This window comes from Lepisosteus platostomus, chromosome 9, assembly GCF_059453375.1.
Source record: "Lepisosteus platostomus isolate fLepPlt1 chromosome 9, fLepPlt1.hap1, whole genome shotgun sequence".
NCBI classification, from domain to species: Eukaryota; Metazoa; Chordata; class Actinopteri; order Semionotiformes; family Lepisosteidae; genus Lepisosteus; species Lepisosteus platostomus.
Window position 1 is genome coordinate 16,877,558 of NC_142619.1, and position 18,240 is coordinate 16,895,797.

Here is an 18,240-nt window from a genome sequence, read left to right on the forward strand (position 1 = left end):
TTATTTTACAACAGTGAATCCTAAGGAAGGCATGTTCTAAAAAAAGCAAAACAAGTAAACATATCACTTTGATCTTAACTGCAAGTGACGCTTCCTAAGTTAGATGCTTGCTTAGTAGACGTAGAATCCCTTATCTCAGGCAACTTACTGTACAAAATATATAATAATACATTAAATAAATATAAAAGTTGTAAAGGTGTTGTATTTTATATCCTTCATGAAGTATCTGTCTATTGAGTTAGTGAAGCCAAAGCTTAAATAATTTCACTACAACAAGACAATAATAATCTTTTAAATAATTAATTCATATAAAATGCAATATTGGAAGAAAGGTTTTACCAGGACACAAATTTTGCCACAGTATATTTGTAACATTTCTGTTTGCAATTCACTAAAAATATAAAGTTAAAAATATAATCTTTAACTGAAACATGAAAGTAAGTATACACATTTGAAAAACTCAAACACTTAAAATATGCCATTTTAAAATATAAACCAGTAATTATAATGTGCCATTAAATAACTGCCTTAAGTTATAAAGTTAACATTATACTATGTGTACAATATCATGATGTCACAGACAATGTTTAAATGAGAGGACGCTAAAGTACAGAATTTCACCTTTTGTCGCGGTTTGTATTTCAAATGTAAATTCACTGTGATGAATCTACTGGAAAATTTTAAATACTAATTAACTCCTGCATTTACATCTGATCAAGTATTCATTCACAACCAAGATTATTTAGCGGAATTTGTATACATCTAATTTTTAGGTAACACAATCATCCCACATTTATACTACATGAGTAATACATCCTCTATGTGGAAGTGAAGAATGACAACAGTAAAGGGTGAATAAAGAACTTCAAAGGTTGTGATGCTCTATCATTAAGATGCAGTTACAATTGAGGACAACTAAAGGTCACATGAATGTGAGACCCAGCCTCCACATTCTGTGTGTTACTTAGACAATGTTTGACATACAGTATTAGGGTGAATCACAGGCTTCAGGTTGGTTCAACTTCCCTCTATAGAAAAGTGGTGATAATTTGGTTCTGGCTGGTAATACATTTTGGGTAGTAGAGAAGTTTTAAACTGCAGCATCTTCTAAACTTCCTGTCAGTGAGGTCTTATGAGCTTTGAGATCCTCCTTGGGGTTGGTCATCTTATGGAAACGCTACAAAAAAAAAATTAAAAACAAAAAGTATGTCAAGGAATACACCAAAATCTTTCAATTCAACAAAGCTCACTTGTCCCCTAGAAAATCAATTTTGAAATTAGAAAAGTCAAGTTAACATTCCTTTTCTCTTTTGACAGGGATCAGAATTCAGATTTTATAGTTCTCAGCCTTGGAGTTGTTTCACCAAGTCAGTTGTTAAATAATGGCTTCAATTGTGAAAGAGCATTGGTTAGCAAGCCATTTACACTTTCACTGGTGTTAAGAGCAGTTACCGGTCAAAACAGAGTAGTCAAATTAGTTTTAATGAAGGACTGGAACAATTTTGTCGTAGCTCAAGTCCTAGGCATTGCTAAGGCAGTTATGTTTAGCTTGGCTTTATCATAGCTGATAGACCAAGGTTTCAGGGTATTTACCTTCCTGATGCTCCCTTTGGTGGTCAAGAACATGTAGATGATGTATCCTGGAATGAGTATCATGGAAGAAAGTGCCATTAACCAGCCAATTCCCTGGCCCCAAGCAGGAAAAACATATTTCCCCAGGGTCAGAGGGGTCATCTCAATGGCACTGAAAAGGAATACCCCCTATATATGGAAAAACAGAGCAATATTTTTGCCAGTTCATTGTCCAGAGAAAAGTTCAAAACCCACTTTAAAATCTATGGAACAGTCTTGTATTATCATAAAATTAGGTATAATACTTTTAAGTTTCTTATAAAAAGATCTAGGTCTAAGAAATGTTCAGAATAAATTAAGGCCTGAAAGTAAATACTGTACATTATTTATATAAAACTGACAGTTGTAAAGTAACAATTGTAAAGTAACAAAAGCATACTGACACAAAAAAAAACACATCAAACTATGGTAAAAGCACTAAACAAACTTTTTTACTAATTTAAACTGTCATCTGAGAACATAATAAAGCTCATCCAAATGGCTGTAAACGAAAATGTGAACTATTGTCATACAGCTCTGTCTGAAGATCATTCTTTTCAAATAAAAACTCCCCCTTCATAGCCACAATTGAATCAATCCTAAGAAACATATGATGGTTTATTCTTACCAAGCAGATTAAAGGTGTGAAATAACGCCAACAAAGCTTCCACCAGACACAGGGTTTATACCCAATCATTTCTTCAATGTTACTGTAAAATCTGTCTGCCCCTAGTACAGGGAGAGGGAGGAGAGGGAAAAAAACAGTATTTGCTGCATATACTGTAAAGTATAAAAAATACTATTACTGTATATACAGTATACTGGTATATATAATTGTATTACTTTTATAATATACTGTATTATATGTACTGATAAACACATTTCCATGTTTGTCAATATGCCAACATTGTGAGTAAACAAGCCAACAAATATAGAGATAGTGTTCTAAATACTTTGTCAGGACCAAGTAAGTTCAGCATGAAAGTTTCACAGGTGCTGAAGATAATGTGCATGTAGTGTGGAATGAATGAGCAGCAAATATAATGCAAGTTTAATCAAGAAGATGAGGTGGTTGGGGTTTACTGCAGAGAATCTGATATTAAAGTGTTGGTTGTTCAAGAAAAGGCAAGAAAGTGACTCTGGTCTGGACCAGAGAAAGTGATAAAGGTATGCTCTTTACAGGGTGTGAAACATGTCTATCTGCAATTAGACCGAAATGTGAATTTCTAGAAAAGATGTACTCTATTCCAGGGTTGTGGGAATGTACAGTAGGTAGTATAAATAAAGGAGAGTAGAAGTTTAACAATAGAATCTGACCTCCTCCAAATTGCCTGTTAAATATATCCTTTTCCAGTTAATCGGTAATGCTATTGCCTTGAGCAGTAGCTTGAAGAGTTTTCCTAATGGCTTATGAACCACATATTTTGTTTGTTTAAGAACAATGTTGAATTGTGCTGAATTCTCAACAAGGAGCTTGGAACAGAACAGTTTTTGCCTCACAACACATGACGTTAACTAAATGCAGTAATAGGGGGAGTTCCTAAATTGTTTTCACATTTACAGTATACTTTTATGAAAGCTACTGTACAGTAATAAGTTTGGCAGTTTATGGTTTTTAGCAAACAGAAATATAAAAGAAAAAATGCAATAAAATACAAAACCTTCATATTTGGCTCCCAATTAAAACTTCTGCTATTAGATTAAATTAATATGTTATTGGATCAATAGTTTTCTAGCCACTGTCTTACTGCCTTGGTGATGACAAGAATTTCATTTTCAAAGTCAGTTTCAAGAATAGTCTGTACCTCACTTATCCACATTTTACATACTGTATTACATCTAAAAATAGATGATACAGTAGTTTCCGTCATTTTTTTATGGGAAATATTACTGAAGATTTTTTTTAATTGGAGCTTTAATACTGCTGAAAATAGATGTCCGTACGCACCGTAACACCAGGATATGGAGATTGTCTCAAAGAAGACAAGGAAAAGCAGACACATTCCGCTGGCTGAGTAATAGTCAAACAACTTGAAGACATACAGGCCACCCTGGAGAGAGCAATACACATACTGTACACATGGAAACAGACAGCTCTGAAGTCAAGCCATTCATTAGAAATAAGAAGAAATAAGCAACCTTCAAAAATAATAGCAAATTGTTAAGTGTAAATAGGTCACAAAACACCAAGCAAAATGGCTAATTGGCAGACCTCTTGCTGCTTTGCCTTTAAAAAACACTGCATGCCAAAGCCTTGACAACTGACTTACTATTAATAGCAAGAAAGGTATTGAATTGAATTGAAAGGTATTGAATAGCCCCTTGCTGTAGTACCCATGAAACATACAGTAAAATCAAATATTCAGTCAAACATGGCTAAGTAAATTCCTTTGGAATAATGTCTTGGTAATTAAGCTCAATATTTACAAATATGTAAAAATAATTTGCCTTGTGGCCATGTCCAGTTTAAGGATGATGAAGTATAGTCTCTTACACCACCAGTTGGTGAATACAGATTACACAAAATGCTTAACCTTATGCAGTTTAATAATGCTTTTGTGCATGCCTACTACAGATACAGATTTGTTTTAGTTCTTGTAATCATATACAAGAGATCTGTAACAAGTTTGCATAAAAGTGATTTATGAAATATAGCATTTTAATGAGGGATAGTGCAGTCAAATAGGAATATGTTCTTTAATCATTCCTTGATTGCTTTCCAACTCAACATTTAAGTTTGAGCTGGTGTTTTTTGGTGCAGAGAATAATGAATATTTAAAACAGTTACTTTTCCGTAACAAACGCTGTTGCCCTAAAGAAGCTTGTCTTTTTATCCTTACAGCCCTCTGAATTCAATTTGTTTGTTCAACTTATAAAGTCTAAAGTTCTAAATTAAAAGACAAAAAACAGGAGGCACTACTGTATATTATACATGTATCATGATTTGGGGAGATCAAAGATGTTACTGGCTTCTTTCTCACTCTTTTTTCAGTAATCTCGTAAAAGACCAAATTGACCCCATGAACATGATTAATATCAGTAAAATTTAGACTTTCTAAAGTTCATGATTTCCCCAAAATTAAAATGAATTTACATGTGCATAGTTTTTTTTTTGCTTTGATCAGCCCCAGATAAAAGAACAAGTACATCTTGTACCGCCTTGATTTCCCAAACTAGCTTACCTGAGTGATGTTTGAGAAGCCAATAAGGTAGGAAACTGCACAAACGACAGCAATGAACACTTTCTTTCTTTGTCTTAGCACTTGTGGATATTCATCCATCAACGCAGTGATAAAACCTTCCACTGTGCAAAACTGAATGGAGACATTAATCATAAAAATCAGCATTGTTAGCTCAGCCACAAAAATGAATCAAATGGGCTTGTTTATTTCCAATAAAAATTAATTTCTAACCACTTTATCTAATACAGTGTCACGGGGGAGACGAAGCCTATCCTAGCACTGGCACAAGTCAGGAATGTGGTCTTGGGATGCCAGTCCATCACAAGGCACACAGACACAAACAAGCACACTCTCACACCAGGGCCAGTTTTCCCAGAAGCCAACCTACCTACTGTACCAGTATGCCTTTGGACTGTGGGTGGAAACCAAAGCTACCACAAAGTTTTAATGTACAAAAGCAATTATTCTGAAGGAAACAGAGTACCTACTAATTAAAAGATACATACCTGTAAGAAAGGGAAAAAATGTTGAAAATACTGGCTATCCAAAGCATTATTATATCTTAAGTTGTTGAATATTTGAAATTACATGTGGATATGTATCGTGAGATGAGATACAGGTAGCTACTAACCTGGCTGTCCAGGCCAAGCATCATGAGCATGGAGAAGAAGAGGATGGCCCACAAGGATGACATGGGCAGCTGAGTCGCAGCCTGTGGGTACGCAAGGAATGCCAGGCCTGGACCTACATGGCACCAGAGATCACCCATTAACATGGCCCATGTGCTTCTTTCATTTTAATTCCCTTCTACTGATATAAAACAACAATTGATCATTCATATTTCATATCCATATTAAATAAAATTCATTTCAGACTCAAAGTACTTTTGATGAACATGACACACTACAATAAAATTGGTTCAAACATACTATTCCTTTTTAAAATGACTTTTTTATTCATCCAAAGTAAAGAAAAAAAGAATCCTGACATACTACTGTATATGCAGGTGAGGTATATTAGTTAACTATTTTCAACTATGGAAACAACATAACACCCTGAATAACTCACATACTGTACAGTATGACAATTTTCAGAAATTAAGACTGAATCCTGTAACTATAAATTCATATTAACTATTAATTACTGGCTTATAGAAAAAAGTTTAAATTAATGTCTTTTCAACTGCTTCATAATACGGGCACCCTAATGCTCACTGTAATTACGATACATCTGCATTATATCTTACATGTAAATTGTGGAGTTAAACTTGTTATTATCAAAACAGAAAAAAGTCCCAGCTTGTATTGCAATTACATGTTGAATAATAGGTTCTTACTGTATATGCAAGTAATTTATTTCTAAGACCTATTTATATTATGGTGTAAATGCACTGTAATTGTAGTGTAGTCATTGTACCTGCATTTTACACTCTCTCCAGTTTGTGTTCTTTTTTCCCTAAGGGAAAATTTATAGAAATAACTACTGTATGTTGTTTCATAGCAACAGGACATCCATTCAGATTGTAATTTAGGTATCTCCTGGTTCTCAAAAGCAATTGTGCTCTGATAATTTCTAAACTCAGATTCCATGTTTATAATTGTAAGGCTTTTCCTTACAGTATTTCCAGAGTGTAGGGGCTGACATTCAAACTACAGTATACTTCTAACTGAGATTATTCTCCTAGAAGAAGCTCATCTTCAGAATCTCTTAAAGCACATGTGCTCATTAATCACAATTTGACAGGTTCCCTTTTTTGTTAGCAAGTCCTACATTGTTTTGAATGCTGAGGTTTCAGCTCCTCACAACTACTAACATTTTTGTACACTACTGGTGACTATTGATGACTATTGAAAGCATGTACACTTCTGCATAGGCTCCAAATTTGATGCTGCAATTTAACCAACCTCTTTCTAAGGTATCTGAAGCTATAGAAAGAGGAGCTTGAGACTTAAATTACAATTACAAAAGATTTCCCCCTGGCACATGTCTCCAACACCTTAGGGTCCAGCTTCCTGACATTTTGGCTCCTTTAACGTCATCACCAATGACATCCATACTGTACTTGTGAAACTAGCCATCTTTAACCAATCACAGCAACAATGAGGGCTTATTGCAAAACAAACCAAGCTTTGTGTACTTAGATTCACCTTCTTTGTGATAATTGAAGGACAGTTTCAAACATGTACAAACATAATATAATAATAATAATAATAATAATAATAATAATAATAATAATAATAATAATAATAATCGCTTTCACTTATATAGCGCTTTCCTGGACAATCCACTCAAAGAGCTTTACAGGTAATGGGGACTCCCCACCACCACCAATGTGCAGTATCCACCTGGATGATGCAACGGCAGCCATAGTGCACCAAAACGCTGATCAGCAATCAGTGGGGAGGAGAGAAGAGTGATGAAGGCAATTCATAGATGGGGATTATTAGGAGGCCATAATTGGTAAGGGCCAATGGGAAATTTTCTCTTCGAGAAACAGCCTGGGATTTTTAATGACCACAGATACTCAGGACCTCGGTTTTATGTCTCATCCGAAGGGCGGCATCTGTTTACAGTATAGTGTCCATGTCACTATAATAGGGCATTAGGACCCACATGGACCGCAGGGTGAGGGCCGCCTGCTGGCCCCACTAACACCTATTCCAGCAGCAACCTTAGTTTTCCCCAGGAGGTCGCCCATCCAGGTACTTGCCAGGCTCACACCTGCTTGGCTTCAGTGGGTTGCCAGTTGTGAGTTGCAGAGCGATATGGCTGCTGGCTATGGCACAGATTCTAGATACTCAGGGTTTCTGGACTAACCTTACATGACATCACAACAGAGTAACCCACTGGAAGGTACAGAGCTTTACATAAGTTTACCTGAGGCAGCAAGTTCTTGAACAGGCTTCTTGGTGATGTAGGCCATGAATCCCACAATAGAGAAGATAACAAAGCCTGCAAACATGCTTGTGCTGGAGTTGATGCAGCATACAATAATCGAATCCCTGCAGAGAATGAAATGCATCACCAATCTACTTTTTAGTATTATTCTTCAAAAAGTTAGAACCCAAAGAAAAGCAACAAAAAATAACACAGTGATTTATATAATTATATAGCAGTTGACAATACTCCTTTGGGAGTATTGAGACTGGGTACTGACTATTCATATAGAGGTACAGTACAAGGCTACCATGTGAGTCAATCCTGTTTTGATCAAATATAAAATGTTTATTTTTTAATCAGTTACAACACCACTAATGCGTTACTGTGTATTATAGGAATTTAATATACGTTCTAGTATACAGAAATTGAGCAAGAATAAATACTGCATTAATGGCAAGTAATACTGCATATTGCATGAGTTTTCAAAATTTTCAGATATATCTATCCATTTTCTAACCACTTCTTCTAATTCAGGGTCACAGGAGAGCAACAGGCACAAGGCACACACTTCATACCAGATCCAATTTTTCCAGAAGCCAATTAACCTATCAGTTTGTTTCTGGACTGTTGGACGAAGCCAGAGCACCCAAATGAAACTCATGCAAATGTGAAGAGAACATACAAACTCCAAGCAGATAGCACCCCAGTTGCGGAATTTTACCCAGGTCTAAGAATATACAGTACAGTAAGTCAAAAATACTGCCCTGCACTGTCCACATTTAGCTGGAAAATAGTCATAAACTCATGTACCTCATAGAAAGTATTGATTAAAACATGTCAAACATGCAATACGGCACAGCTCTGATGGAAAACAGAAAAAAACTTACCTGTATACATTATTATGAAACTTATTATAGCTTCCTAAAGCAATCAATGAGCCCAAGCCCAAGCCATAGGAGAAGAAGATCTGGGTGGCAGCATCCAGCCAGACCTAGAGGGAAGATTATTTTGATCTTACAGTAGATGCATTAAAATCATGTGCCACAATCACATTCTGACATTTGTTTGCTTCATAGGCTTGGCATTTAAATTGAAACTCTAAATCTAAAAGCAATAAGGAAAGGCCTTTACAAATGCCACTTTACAGCTTTGATAAATCCTAACCTACCCTGTATAAGCATGACATTGTTCACTTCATTTAAGTTTCACTCATATCACACCTGAGCACATTTTTTGGAGTGTGCCTACACTATGACAGTACATGCAAAAGATTATAGTTGGAGGTTTGAGCTATAAAAAAGATGGAGCTAAAAAATGGGAGTGTTACAGATGGTTCGAAAAAAACAGAATAATTTTACTGTAGCATTTTTACAATGGTACATTGCATATAGTAGCTTTACAGCACAGATCCAGCAATTCAGAATGCATGATGATAATTTGGTATACAGTACATACAGTACCATGTTACAACACTCTTATTAAAAAATATTCTGTTGCAGGACTGCGCTATTTTGTAAAACCACCTAAATAGTTTACTGTTTATGCAGTATATTTATACAGTATATTTTAATACTGCTGTTCATTGACATATACACTGTTCTTTCAGCATATATTTGAATATGACTTCTTGTGATTAGCATGTGAGGCATGCAGTCTTTGTTCACGTACCGTAGTCGATTAATGTGGCCGAAGTTCTAAAACTACACTCGGTGACGGAAATATATTCAATTTTAAAAGACACGTACCATCTCATAATAATAATGGAGTTAGACTACACAAACAACGTGCTCTAGAAAGTATCTCGAGGTGTACAGGAACTCTGATGCTGCGGGACAAATGAAATGCAAGGCAAGCTCCAGGAAATGCCATTGATGCTATTGAGAGATGCTGAAGTAATAAAGCAGTCCATTATATCTCCATTATATTAACAATTACAATAGATACAAGTTTTAAAACAAATCAGAAATCTTTTGAAACAGAAGTTATTAAACCTACTGTATGTCACACCTGCATTTGAGATCTAGGTGTGTCCAGTGGATGTTTTGTGTTGATTATACTATGAATTTATCCCTGAGGCATACTGTCAAAGGTTTTGAAATTATAAAAAAATATTGCACAAGAGAAAAGGATTCATTTTGAGAACTTGTGGTTGCTTGCAAAGTAGATAATTTTTTTTATTTTAAATTGAACATAAAAATGTTTTCAAAATAACCGTAAGTGAATGAGTTAATGAAATTGATACAGATATTTACAAGAAAATGGAATATGGTACTACTACAATTTATAAACTGTATTTTATATATATATATTTCCATACATTAATATCATTAATGACATTTACAAACTATTTTTATTTTCAGTTACCAACATTTCTTTAGTTACATGATTCTATATTAATATTCCCTATTAAGTGATTTTAAAAACATACTTTACCTCTTTTTTACAACAATAATGGCAGCAAGTATTCATAGATAAGGTTAAAACATTATATGTTTCTATAAACTATATACTGTAGTTACAATGAGTCAAGTTCGAACAAATCATTTTTTTCCAAATTAAACACAGTGACTGAGTAAAAGACTTTGATGCAGAAAATGTTTATGAAGAAGTTGAAAGTAAAGGTGAAGTGTTGTGTATTTTTTTATTTCTAGCTACCTCTACCAGCTACCGTACATTAGGTCTAATATATTTCAGTTAATAAATTAATATAGTTTATGATGTTCAGAGATGTTATACCTCTATTGTTTTAACTTTCAGCTACAGTGCCAAAATTTCCCTTTTGTTACATACATTCCATATTAACATTCTATATTAAGTGGATTGAAGACACACATATTAAGATACACAGTAGAGAGATTAAATGAAGCAATCATTTCACTAACATCTAATGCACCACAAGTGGCTTTGGCCAGTGAATCACACATCCTGCCGATCTGCGGTACCACCAACGAATTAACACGCGTTCTGAGCGTCTGCATCTTTATGTTAGCCCCTTCTCTCCTTCACATTCATCTTTTTCATGACTCCTCCATGCCATCTCTACCATTGCAGCTACAGTACCTCTTGCTCCTTCCTCACTCTGTATGGGGGTTGTAACCTCCTTGTCCTATGGCCAGAAGAGTGGTGCTCGGCCAAGCAGGTTAAGCCAAATTTACTATGACTAAAACAGTCAAGAAACATGTTCGATAGACTTTGTTCTTAGATGTTGTTTGTAGTGATTTACTACATGTCATAGAGTAACAGAGCTCCATTTTAGGCTCTTGGACATACCTCAGATCTGGTAAGCTTGCTGAAGTCAGGTGTGATGTAGAACAGAATACCTTCCTTTGCCCCTGGAAGAGTAACCCCCCGGAAGAACAGGATGAAAAGCATGAAATAAGGATATGTGGCTGAGAAATAGACCACCTGAGAGAGTGAAACGGAAGGAAAAAATAATTCAACACCCAACAGCAATGGTCAAAAGCAAGACTAATCCATTTTGGAAGTACCTAGAAATACAGCACTTTATTTACTTACTGTAGTTAACCATACTGTAACATTAATAGTGTTTCTGTTTGTTTTTATTCATGTAACACTTTGTTATTTATTCTTTACATGAATGGTTTGTATTTGATTCTTGTCATGATGCCCTTGAAACTAAAACATGTTCCTCAAACATTCTTTCTAGGTCAAATGAATATATTGAAAGATATTGCATTATCTGTTTTGATGTGAATACTTTGTGTTCACAGTATTACTAATCAGTTTTAACCTTTCTGTTTCTTATTTATAAAGTTTGCTGAACATGGTATATTTTAAGCTGCCATACAGTTTGTATACTTAGTAGTCAGTAGTGTTGCAGTGCACTGAATTAAAAAGTCTTTGGGTCAATTAGGATTATTATGACCATTTAGGCCTGTTTTGAACAAATGTGAAGCTACTGTAAGCAATTCCACAATTTGTAAAAAGATGTTGTAATGAATTGTGAATGACAGGCTTTTATCTTGATTAAATCCATTAGATCATAATGGTGTACAGTACAGATAATTATTAGTTAATATCCAGATTTAAAAAAAATGTTCCTAAGATTTTTAATTTTAACCTAAAAAATGATATAATTTTTATTTTGACTTATTAGATTTTCCATTTAGATGGCTTAGTGTTTTGAATTTCCTATGAAAGTGCTCTTTTGTTTCTTCATCATCATTAGTAACTTTTATGTCTTTAAAGACGTTGATAACACAAAGCAATCACAAAGGCTTTGCGTCCTCTAGTACAGTTTAATAGATTTGGTGGAAATACCATCTCCTCTTCTCTATTTCCACAAGACCAACTTCCTGATAAATTGTTCACCACACAAAAGCTTTTAAACTGAAATTTAAAGGAAAATGTACAAGCCTATCTCCTGAGGTGTTACAATAGAAAAACTGGCATTTTTCTGAAAACACAATGTCTTAGCAAAGATTTGACCTACAGTATAAGAAGCATTTCCAAGAGGCAATTTGTAGATCCACAGCTGTGAGCAAGAAAGGAAGGCTTTCAAACTGATGTCTGTTGAGAAATCTAAAATTCAGCTCTGTGGGAATTCACTTGCCATAAGGTGGCATGGAAAAGATGTACTGTACCGTTTAGACTTCACAGCTGATACAAGAAGTGCATTTACTATCTGTCATTTGGCTCGTTTTGTGATAGCTGCGCTATGATACTGTATCTGCTCCATTTGAAATCAAATGCGCTGGTGTGTCATGTCTGTCTTGCTTCAGGAGGACATAAATGTACAGCCAAAGATCACAACCCTCAGCCAGATCAAAGACTGGTATGAGGGCTCTTTAACATAACCAAAAGTAAGGAACATGTATTTGCATTAACTCTAATAATACTGTTATTAAGAAAGCAGAACACTTTGGCTTTCCAGAAAAATTTGATATTTACCAAGAACTCACATTATCTTCTTAACAAATTCTATACTGTCAAAAGCCTCGACACTGTCTAGGTTCTAAAAGAGAGACATTACATTGGGACACTCAGATTGTGTAATCTCAGCTGGTTGCTATGGAAATCTCTAAGAGAGCTCTCTCTGCTACAGTCTTAAAGAGTTCTCTAAGGCTGTCCTCACCAAACATATCTTGAAGATGTGACAATAATCAGTCAGCTTAATGGATAACTAATGCATTGTGAAACCTGCTTACCTTCCCAGTCCACTCAACCCCTTTCCAGATGGAAAAATAGACCAAAACCCATGCCAGTGCCAGAGTACCTGCAAGAGGCCATCTCACCTCACCAGGTTCCTCCAAACCATTGGAAATCTGGTGCATATTTCTCCTGGAAAATAAAACCAACCTAAAGCCTTTCAATTGAATAACCAACAATTATGTTCAAGGGATATTATCACAAAGAAATGCTGAATTTCATATTAGAAGAGGTAATTTTTTTATTTACTGAAAACATTAACTTAAATATTGACTCTCCAACCTAATTGTTTAATGAAGTTCACATTAAAATGCATTTTCTTCCTAATTAGAATTCCCCTCTCCAATAGATATCTTTCTGAAAGCTAAATGACAATCTAATGCCAGGGGATAAAGGACAATATGAGTAAATATACGAGTAATTTTTTTACATTTCTTGATGCATTTGAGTGGATTGAGCATCTCAGAGTCATTCGTCACATTGGCTCTAAATAACTCTTAACATGAACAACTTACTCCCAAAATTCAGTGACAGCGCTTGTCATATTAGTGGTGTCCAAGAGGCTGTAGTTTGAGAAACAGCGCTCAGTGTTCCATGGGTTATCACAACTTTGCCATGGCAGCTCCTGTCGTTCAAAAATATAAAAACTAAAGAGTTATTTTGACTAACAGCTGCTACAGCTGTTGGCCAATGCCTCTACTCCCCTATCCAATTTGTTCAAGATTACAAAGCAGTGAAAAGATACACAAGATACAAAAGGGTATTAGGAATTCAAACAACACAACCCCCCCCAAATGGAATGTTAAAAGAAATACTGTTGTGAGCTTTACGAACACCTCCTTTTTATAATATAATGTGCACATTGACTGGTTAAAGAAGTGACAAAAAGCTAAAAAAATAGAAATTTGTTGAAAAGTACTTGTGATTTGATTTAATGAACACTTTAAAATAGTCAAACTTACAGATCTGAAGGAATTGAATAGATAGTATAGTGCCCAGGAGATGATGATGATGTAGTAAATGTTCAGCCAAAAAGACAGGACTACAGCAGCAAGACCAACTCCTGAGGAAGACAGAACAACAAGCTACTGAAACATTTAGAGATTACTTCATGTGGAGCAGTCTCTTGACTGCTCAATGAGAAACATACAATATATTATTTAGTTTGGTCTGATACACACATCAGATATAAAACTTAGTCTAATAAATTTGAGTAACCTATAGATTTTGCTATATAAAAACAGAACTTTATTTTTTTTTGCCAAATAGTTTAATTAAACCACCATGTGTTTATTATTATTATTATTATTATTATTTTTATTATTATTATTATTATTAACCAAACAATAATATTTGTATTGACCAATATGAAAATAATTCATATTTCAAGGGAGCGTTTGCTTTACTTTATTAACAGAAAGTTGTTTGCTTTTAATTTTGAGTTAATGGTAATATCATAATCCTTCTACAAAGTAGTAGCTATGTAACTACTGTGTAGCTATGTAGCTGCAGCTATGTAAAACTTTCACACAAAACAGCACTGTGTCTCATTGACAGCTCATACAAATTTATTTCATAAAGAGGTCAGAAAACTGTAAGCTGTACGTTTTTCCACACACCTTTGAACATGGGTGCTAGCTTCCATACTCCCAGTCCGCCCACGGAGGTGTACTGGCCTAGAGCTGTCTCCAACAGGAAGAGTGGAATCCCAGCGAAGACCAGTGTCAAAAAATATGGAATCAGAAAAGCACCTAACAAAAGAAGAAGATGGCAAACCACAATTACTACGCTGGTCATTCCTGTTATAGTCATAACCTCTCTTAAAAATTTCAGAGCGCACCTCTGAAACAAGTAGCAGAGTAACAGACATCCCCAGAAGAGAGAAATTACGCTTGTCAAATTGTCTAAACTTTTCAAGTCATTGCACTCCCCTGTAAAAAAATCTATGGCAACCTCAGTGACCACTCAAGCTGAAGTGATGCTGTGTCATGGCTCATGTGTCAGATTGATGACTATTGATTGCATAGAAACAGATCACCCTATTTCCGGCCACAGAAAGTCAGGGAACCCTAATATTTCCATTCCACTGCAAGCCTTGCTCAAGCTTGCTCATTTACATTTTTTTCATTGCTAAAGTACTTTTTTGTTGCTCTTAAAACATTGTTAAAATATCTAAGCTAAATATTAAAACACTTCACACATTTGCAAACCTGTTCAACCTCACAAGGAGCATACACAAACAATACTGGATGCCACAAATATGTGACCCTTTGTTGATATAACAAATTCTAGATAATTATAAGGTTATACTGATCAAATGAAAAGGATTACTTACATCTATAATAAATTCACAAAGTTATGAGGAAAATAAAAATTGTATTAGCATCACAGACACACTGTAGGCATTATGGTGATTAAAATGTATCTTCAGTAGGGTTGATTAAGTGGTGTCTGCTGTTAAGATCAGATTGGTAGAATGTATGACCATTGTTGGAAGGTGTTCAGTGTCTTAAGTATGTTTAGGCATAGTACACTACACCCCTCAATATCTGAAGCCATAGAAAATCAGGAATTTCCAAGGAATACTAAGAGAGCAAGACTTGCCATTTACTTCCTATCTACTGCAAGAAACAGCTATAGTACTGTATGTAGTTTCAGGTGCTTCATTTGCAGTGGTACCATTTTCTCTGTACATCATCCCAAAATAGACAACTGAGAAGAGAGGTTCATATAGTCATCTAACAGATGTTAAGAGAAGGCAACCTGAAGGATTTCCCTGAGTTCTTCCAGTTTTGAATTGCTATATAGACAACATCCAAGGGAAATTAGCTGTCCAACTGAGTAACTCTTGGATGTTCAAAATATACAAGAGCAGATTGCTCTGCACAGATGAAAAGTATACTATACCTCCAAGCTCAGACCCATCAATTTCACCTGGGGGTTGACTTTTGGTCCTCATTCTGACCCTTGAGCCCATCCCACTGAGGTCTGGAGGCATAACATGCATAAATCCATAGTGACGTATAACAAATCCTGGATTTGATGTCATGGAAGAGAGCAGCTCTGTTCTCTAATCTGACTAATTGTTTTAAAAGCCAAACAAAATGGAATTCAAATAATCTGCAATGACTTCCACAGACTTAATGAGGTGTCTTATTTTGACAAGACAAATCAATCTTAATACCTCCCAAAGCTGATATCACCAAAGGAAAGAAGAAATTAATGAGAGAAGCCAATCCAGAATGGCCTTTTCTACAACTAGAGAATAATATCAATACAAGGTGCTGCCCTTGCAATTGTACAGCTCTCAAGCTACACTCCCAAAGCAAATGGACCACTTAGATTACGTCCTCACTCTGTTTAAATAACATGGAACACCCACTTCAGCCACTTGTAATCTAATTCTGACTGTCTGCATGAGACTAGGCTGAAAAAAAGAGCAGCATAGATACACAATTAGTACAGTATTTATTTGGAAATGGTATCATTCAAGACTGCCCTCCTACAAAAATTAAAAATTCCATCCACACTCTCCTGAGGCTAATGGCATATTATCAGAAATTTAATTCAAAAGTCCCTTGATGAACTTAACAGAACAGAGTGAACAGAATAACACAAAATGCAGTTCAGAGATGATAAATCAATTCCAAGACTTGATACAGGCTCTGGGTCAGAATCCCCTTGACCTGTAAACAGATGGCTTGGGGAAAGGGAACACCTGCAAGTATGTACCTATTCTAGAACAGGTGTTGGAGGAAGAAGATCACGCCATCTGCTACCTCAGTAGAAAACTACTCCTTCTGGAAGGTACTGCAATGGTAGGAGTGCCTGGCAGTCAAAGGAGTGATTTAATAATACTCAGACAATGCGGACATTCCTGATATTACAGCCTTACACGTTCACCATAGGGCAAACCATGACATCACAGAAGATCCATTATGGCACCACTGCCTCACAGAGCCTTGTGAGCACTCAGCTGGTCTCTTTGAGCAAGGGGGGATATGTGGCTAGTAACTGATATAGAAATGATGTAATCATCACCATTGACAAGACAGTAAAAACGCACTTGTGAAATAGATGCTGCATGTGGAATTTTATTAAAGCAACACAGAGACAGAGAAAGGCAGTACAGAATGAGACTTTGTAGAATATAGCTAACTGTGTGGAAGAGATCCTCTATTAAAACAAACGAAAATGAGGAAGAGATAAACTTCCAAGAAACTATACTTAATTTAGAACCTGAATAATTGATTTGAATAAAAAATTCCTGCCTGCCAGCTAATCTCAGGAGTACAACTTACAACATACACTTACAATATACACAGCAATTAGCACCTAATTTTACATATTTACTACCACTAGCATCCATTATGTTGATCTACAGTACAAAAAATCTTCATCTCTGAAAGGGACTTGTTGGTGAGTTCACCCGAGTTGACTCAGTCCAGACTCCACCATACTGTCAGGAACAGTTCTTTCCGGGCCCTATGCGGACGACACGATCCGAAAGGTCAAGAAACAATAGGGAAAAATATCATGCAGGAGTCGGTCAGGAGACAGGGGGGCGTGTCCGTGGTGAGCAGGTGTCCAGGGGAAGTGAGTCCGGGGCAAACAATCCAAGCATAAATCCAAAAGGGAAATCCAAAACGGGAGGCAAAGTCCAAGACCAGGGTATCCATCCAAAGTAATTAAAAACCAGAACCGGGTCGGGACCGGCAGAACAGGAACAGGAACAGGAACAGGAACAGGAACAGGAACAGGAAACTAAAACCATAACGGAGCCCGACGCAGCAGGACCCCGGGCTCTCACGAAACGGGATTCAATGAGAAGCACCGGGTAAACGCCTGCGTCTGGCTTTAAAGGTGGAACTAAAGAGGGGCTGGAATAAGGAACAGGTGTGGGGAATAGGACAGAACGAGGAAGGGCTGGAGCGCCCTTAAGAGGAGGAGTAACGATCGTGACACATACTGTGCCACATTGGTTCCTTTTCATTCACTGGTCACCTCGTCTCCTGAGCCTAATCAACCTTCTCAATGATTAAGTCATTTATTGTTCATGCAACTGTTTAAATATCATGAATGACAGCTCTATTGATCAAAAGTAATGCAAAATATTTAATAATTATTCCAGATCTATATAACTTAAAAAAAAACATACATGCAAAAGCAGTGATTTTCAATGCTGAGTATGTTAACTTACTTGATCATCCAGTCTTCGTATTTTTAGCTTGAGCTTAGAACATCACTCCTAATATATCTGTATTGATCACTGCAACTTTACCTCTTATGAATAAAATGTGTCCAAAGTTATTCTTTATCTAGGTATTTATTTAAATACATGAGCCTTATGAACAAATTGTGTTATCCAAGTGTCATTTTCATTGGTTCCATGACACAA

At 35.9% G+C, this 18,240-nt stretch overlaps 1 protein-coding gene across 4 annotated transcripts in view; it reads right to left on the bottom strand.

The window, feature by feature from the left end:
• Positions 1–278: 278 nt before the first annotated feature.
• LOC148654568 (sodium- and chloride-dependent GABA transporter 1-like) overlaps positions 279–18,240 on the bottom strand; it is a 36,005-nt gene continuing 18,043 nt past the window's right edge. For 3 of the 4 annotated variants that reach the window (XM_088646988.1, XM_088646987.1, XM_088646986.1), the window contains 13 exons: positions 14,462–14,593; positions 13,805–13,905; positions 13,358–13,467; positions 12,842–12,974; positions 10,944–11,078; positions 8,561–8,664; positions 7,671–7,795; positions 5,425–5,537; positions 4,794–4,925; positions 3,560–3,662; positions 2,240–2,340; positions 1,594–1,761; positions 279–1,177 (listed from right to left, as the gene is read on the bottom strand). In XM_088646988.1, the coding sequence (XP_088503114.1) occupies positions 1,091–1,177; positions 1,594–1,761; positions 2,240–2,340; positions 3,560–3,662; positions 4,794–4,925; positions 5,425–5,537; positions 7,671–7,795; positions 8,561–8,664; positions 10,944–11,078; positions 12,842–12,974; positions 13,358–13,467; positions 13,805–13,905; positions 14,462–14,593 (1,544 nt within the window). In that variant the 3' untranslated portion in view covers positions 279–1,090. The remainder of the gene's footprint in view (positions 1,178–1,593; positions 1,762–2,239; positions 2,341–3,559; positions 3,663–4,793; positions 4,926–5,424; positions 5,538–7,670; positions 7,796–8,560; positions 8,665–10,943; positions 11,079–12,841; positions 12,975–13,357; positions 13,468–13,804; positions 13,906–14,461; positions 14,594–18,240) is intronic. The other variant, XM_088646989.1, reaches the window with a different exon arrangement.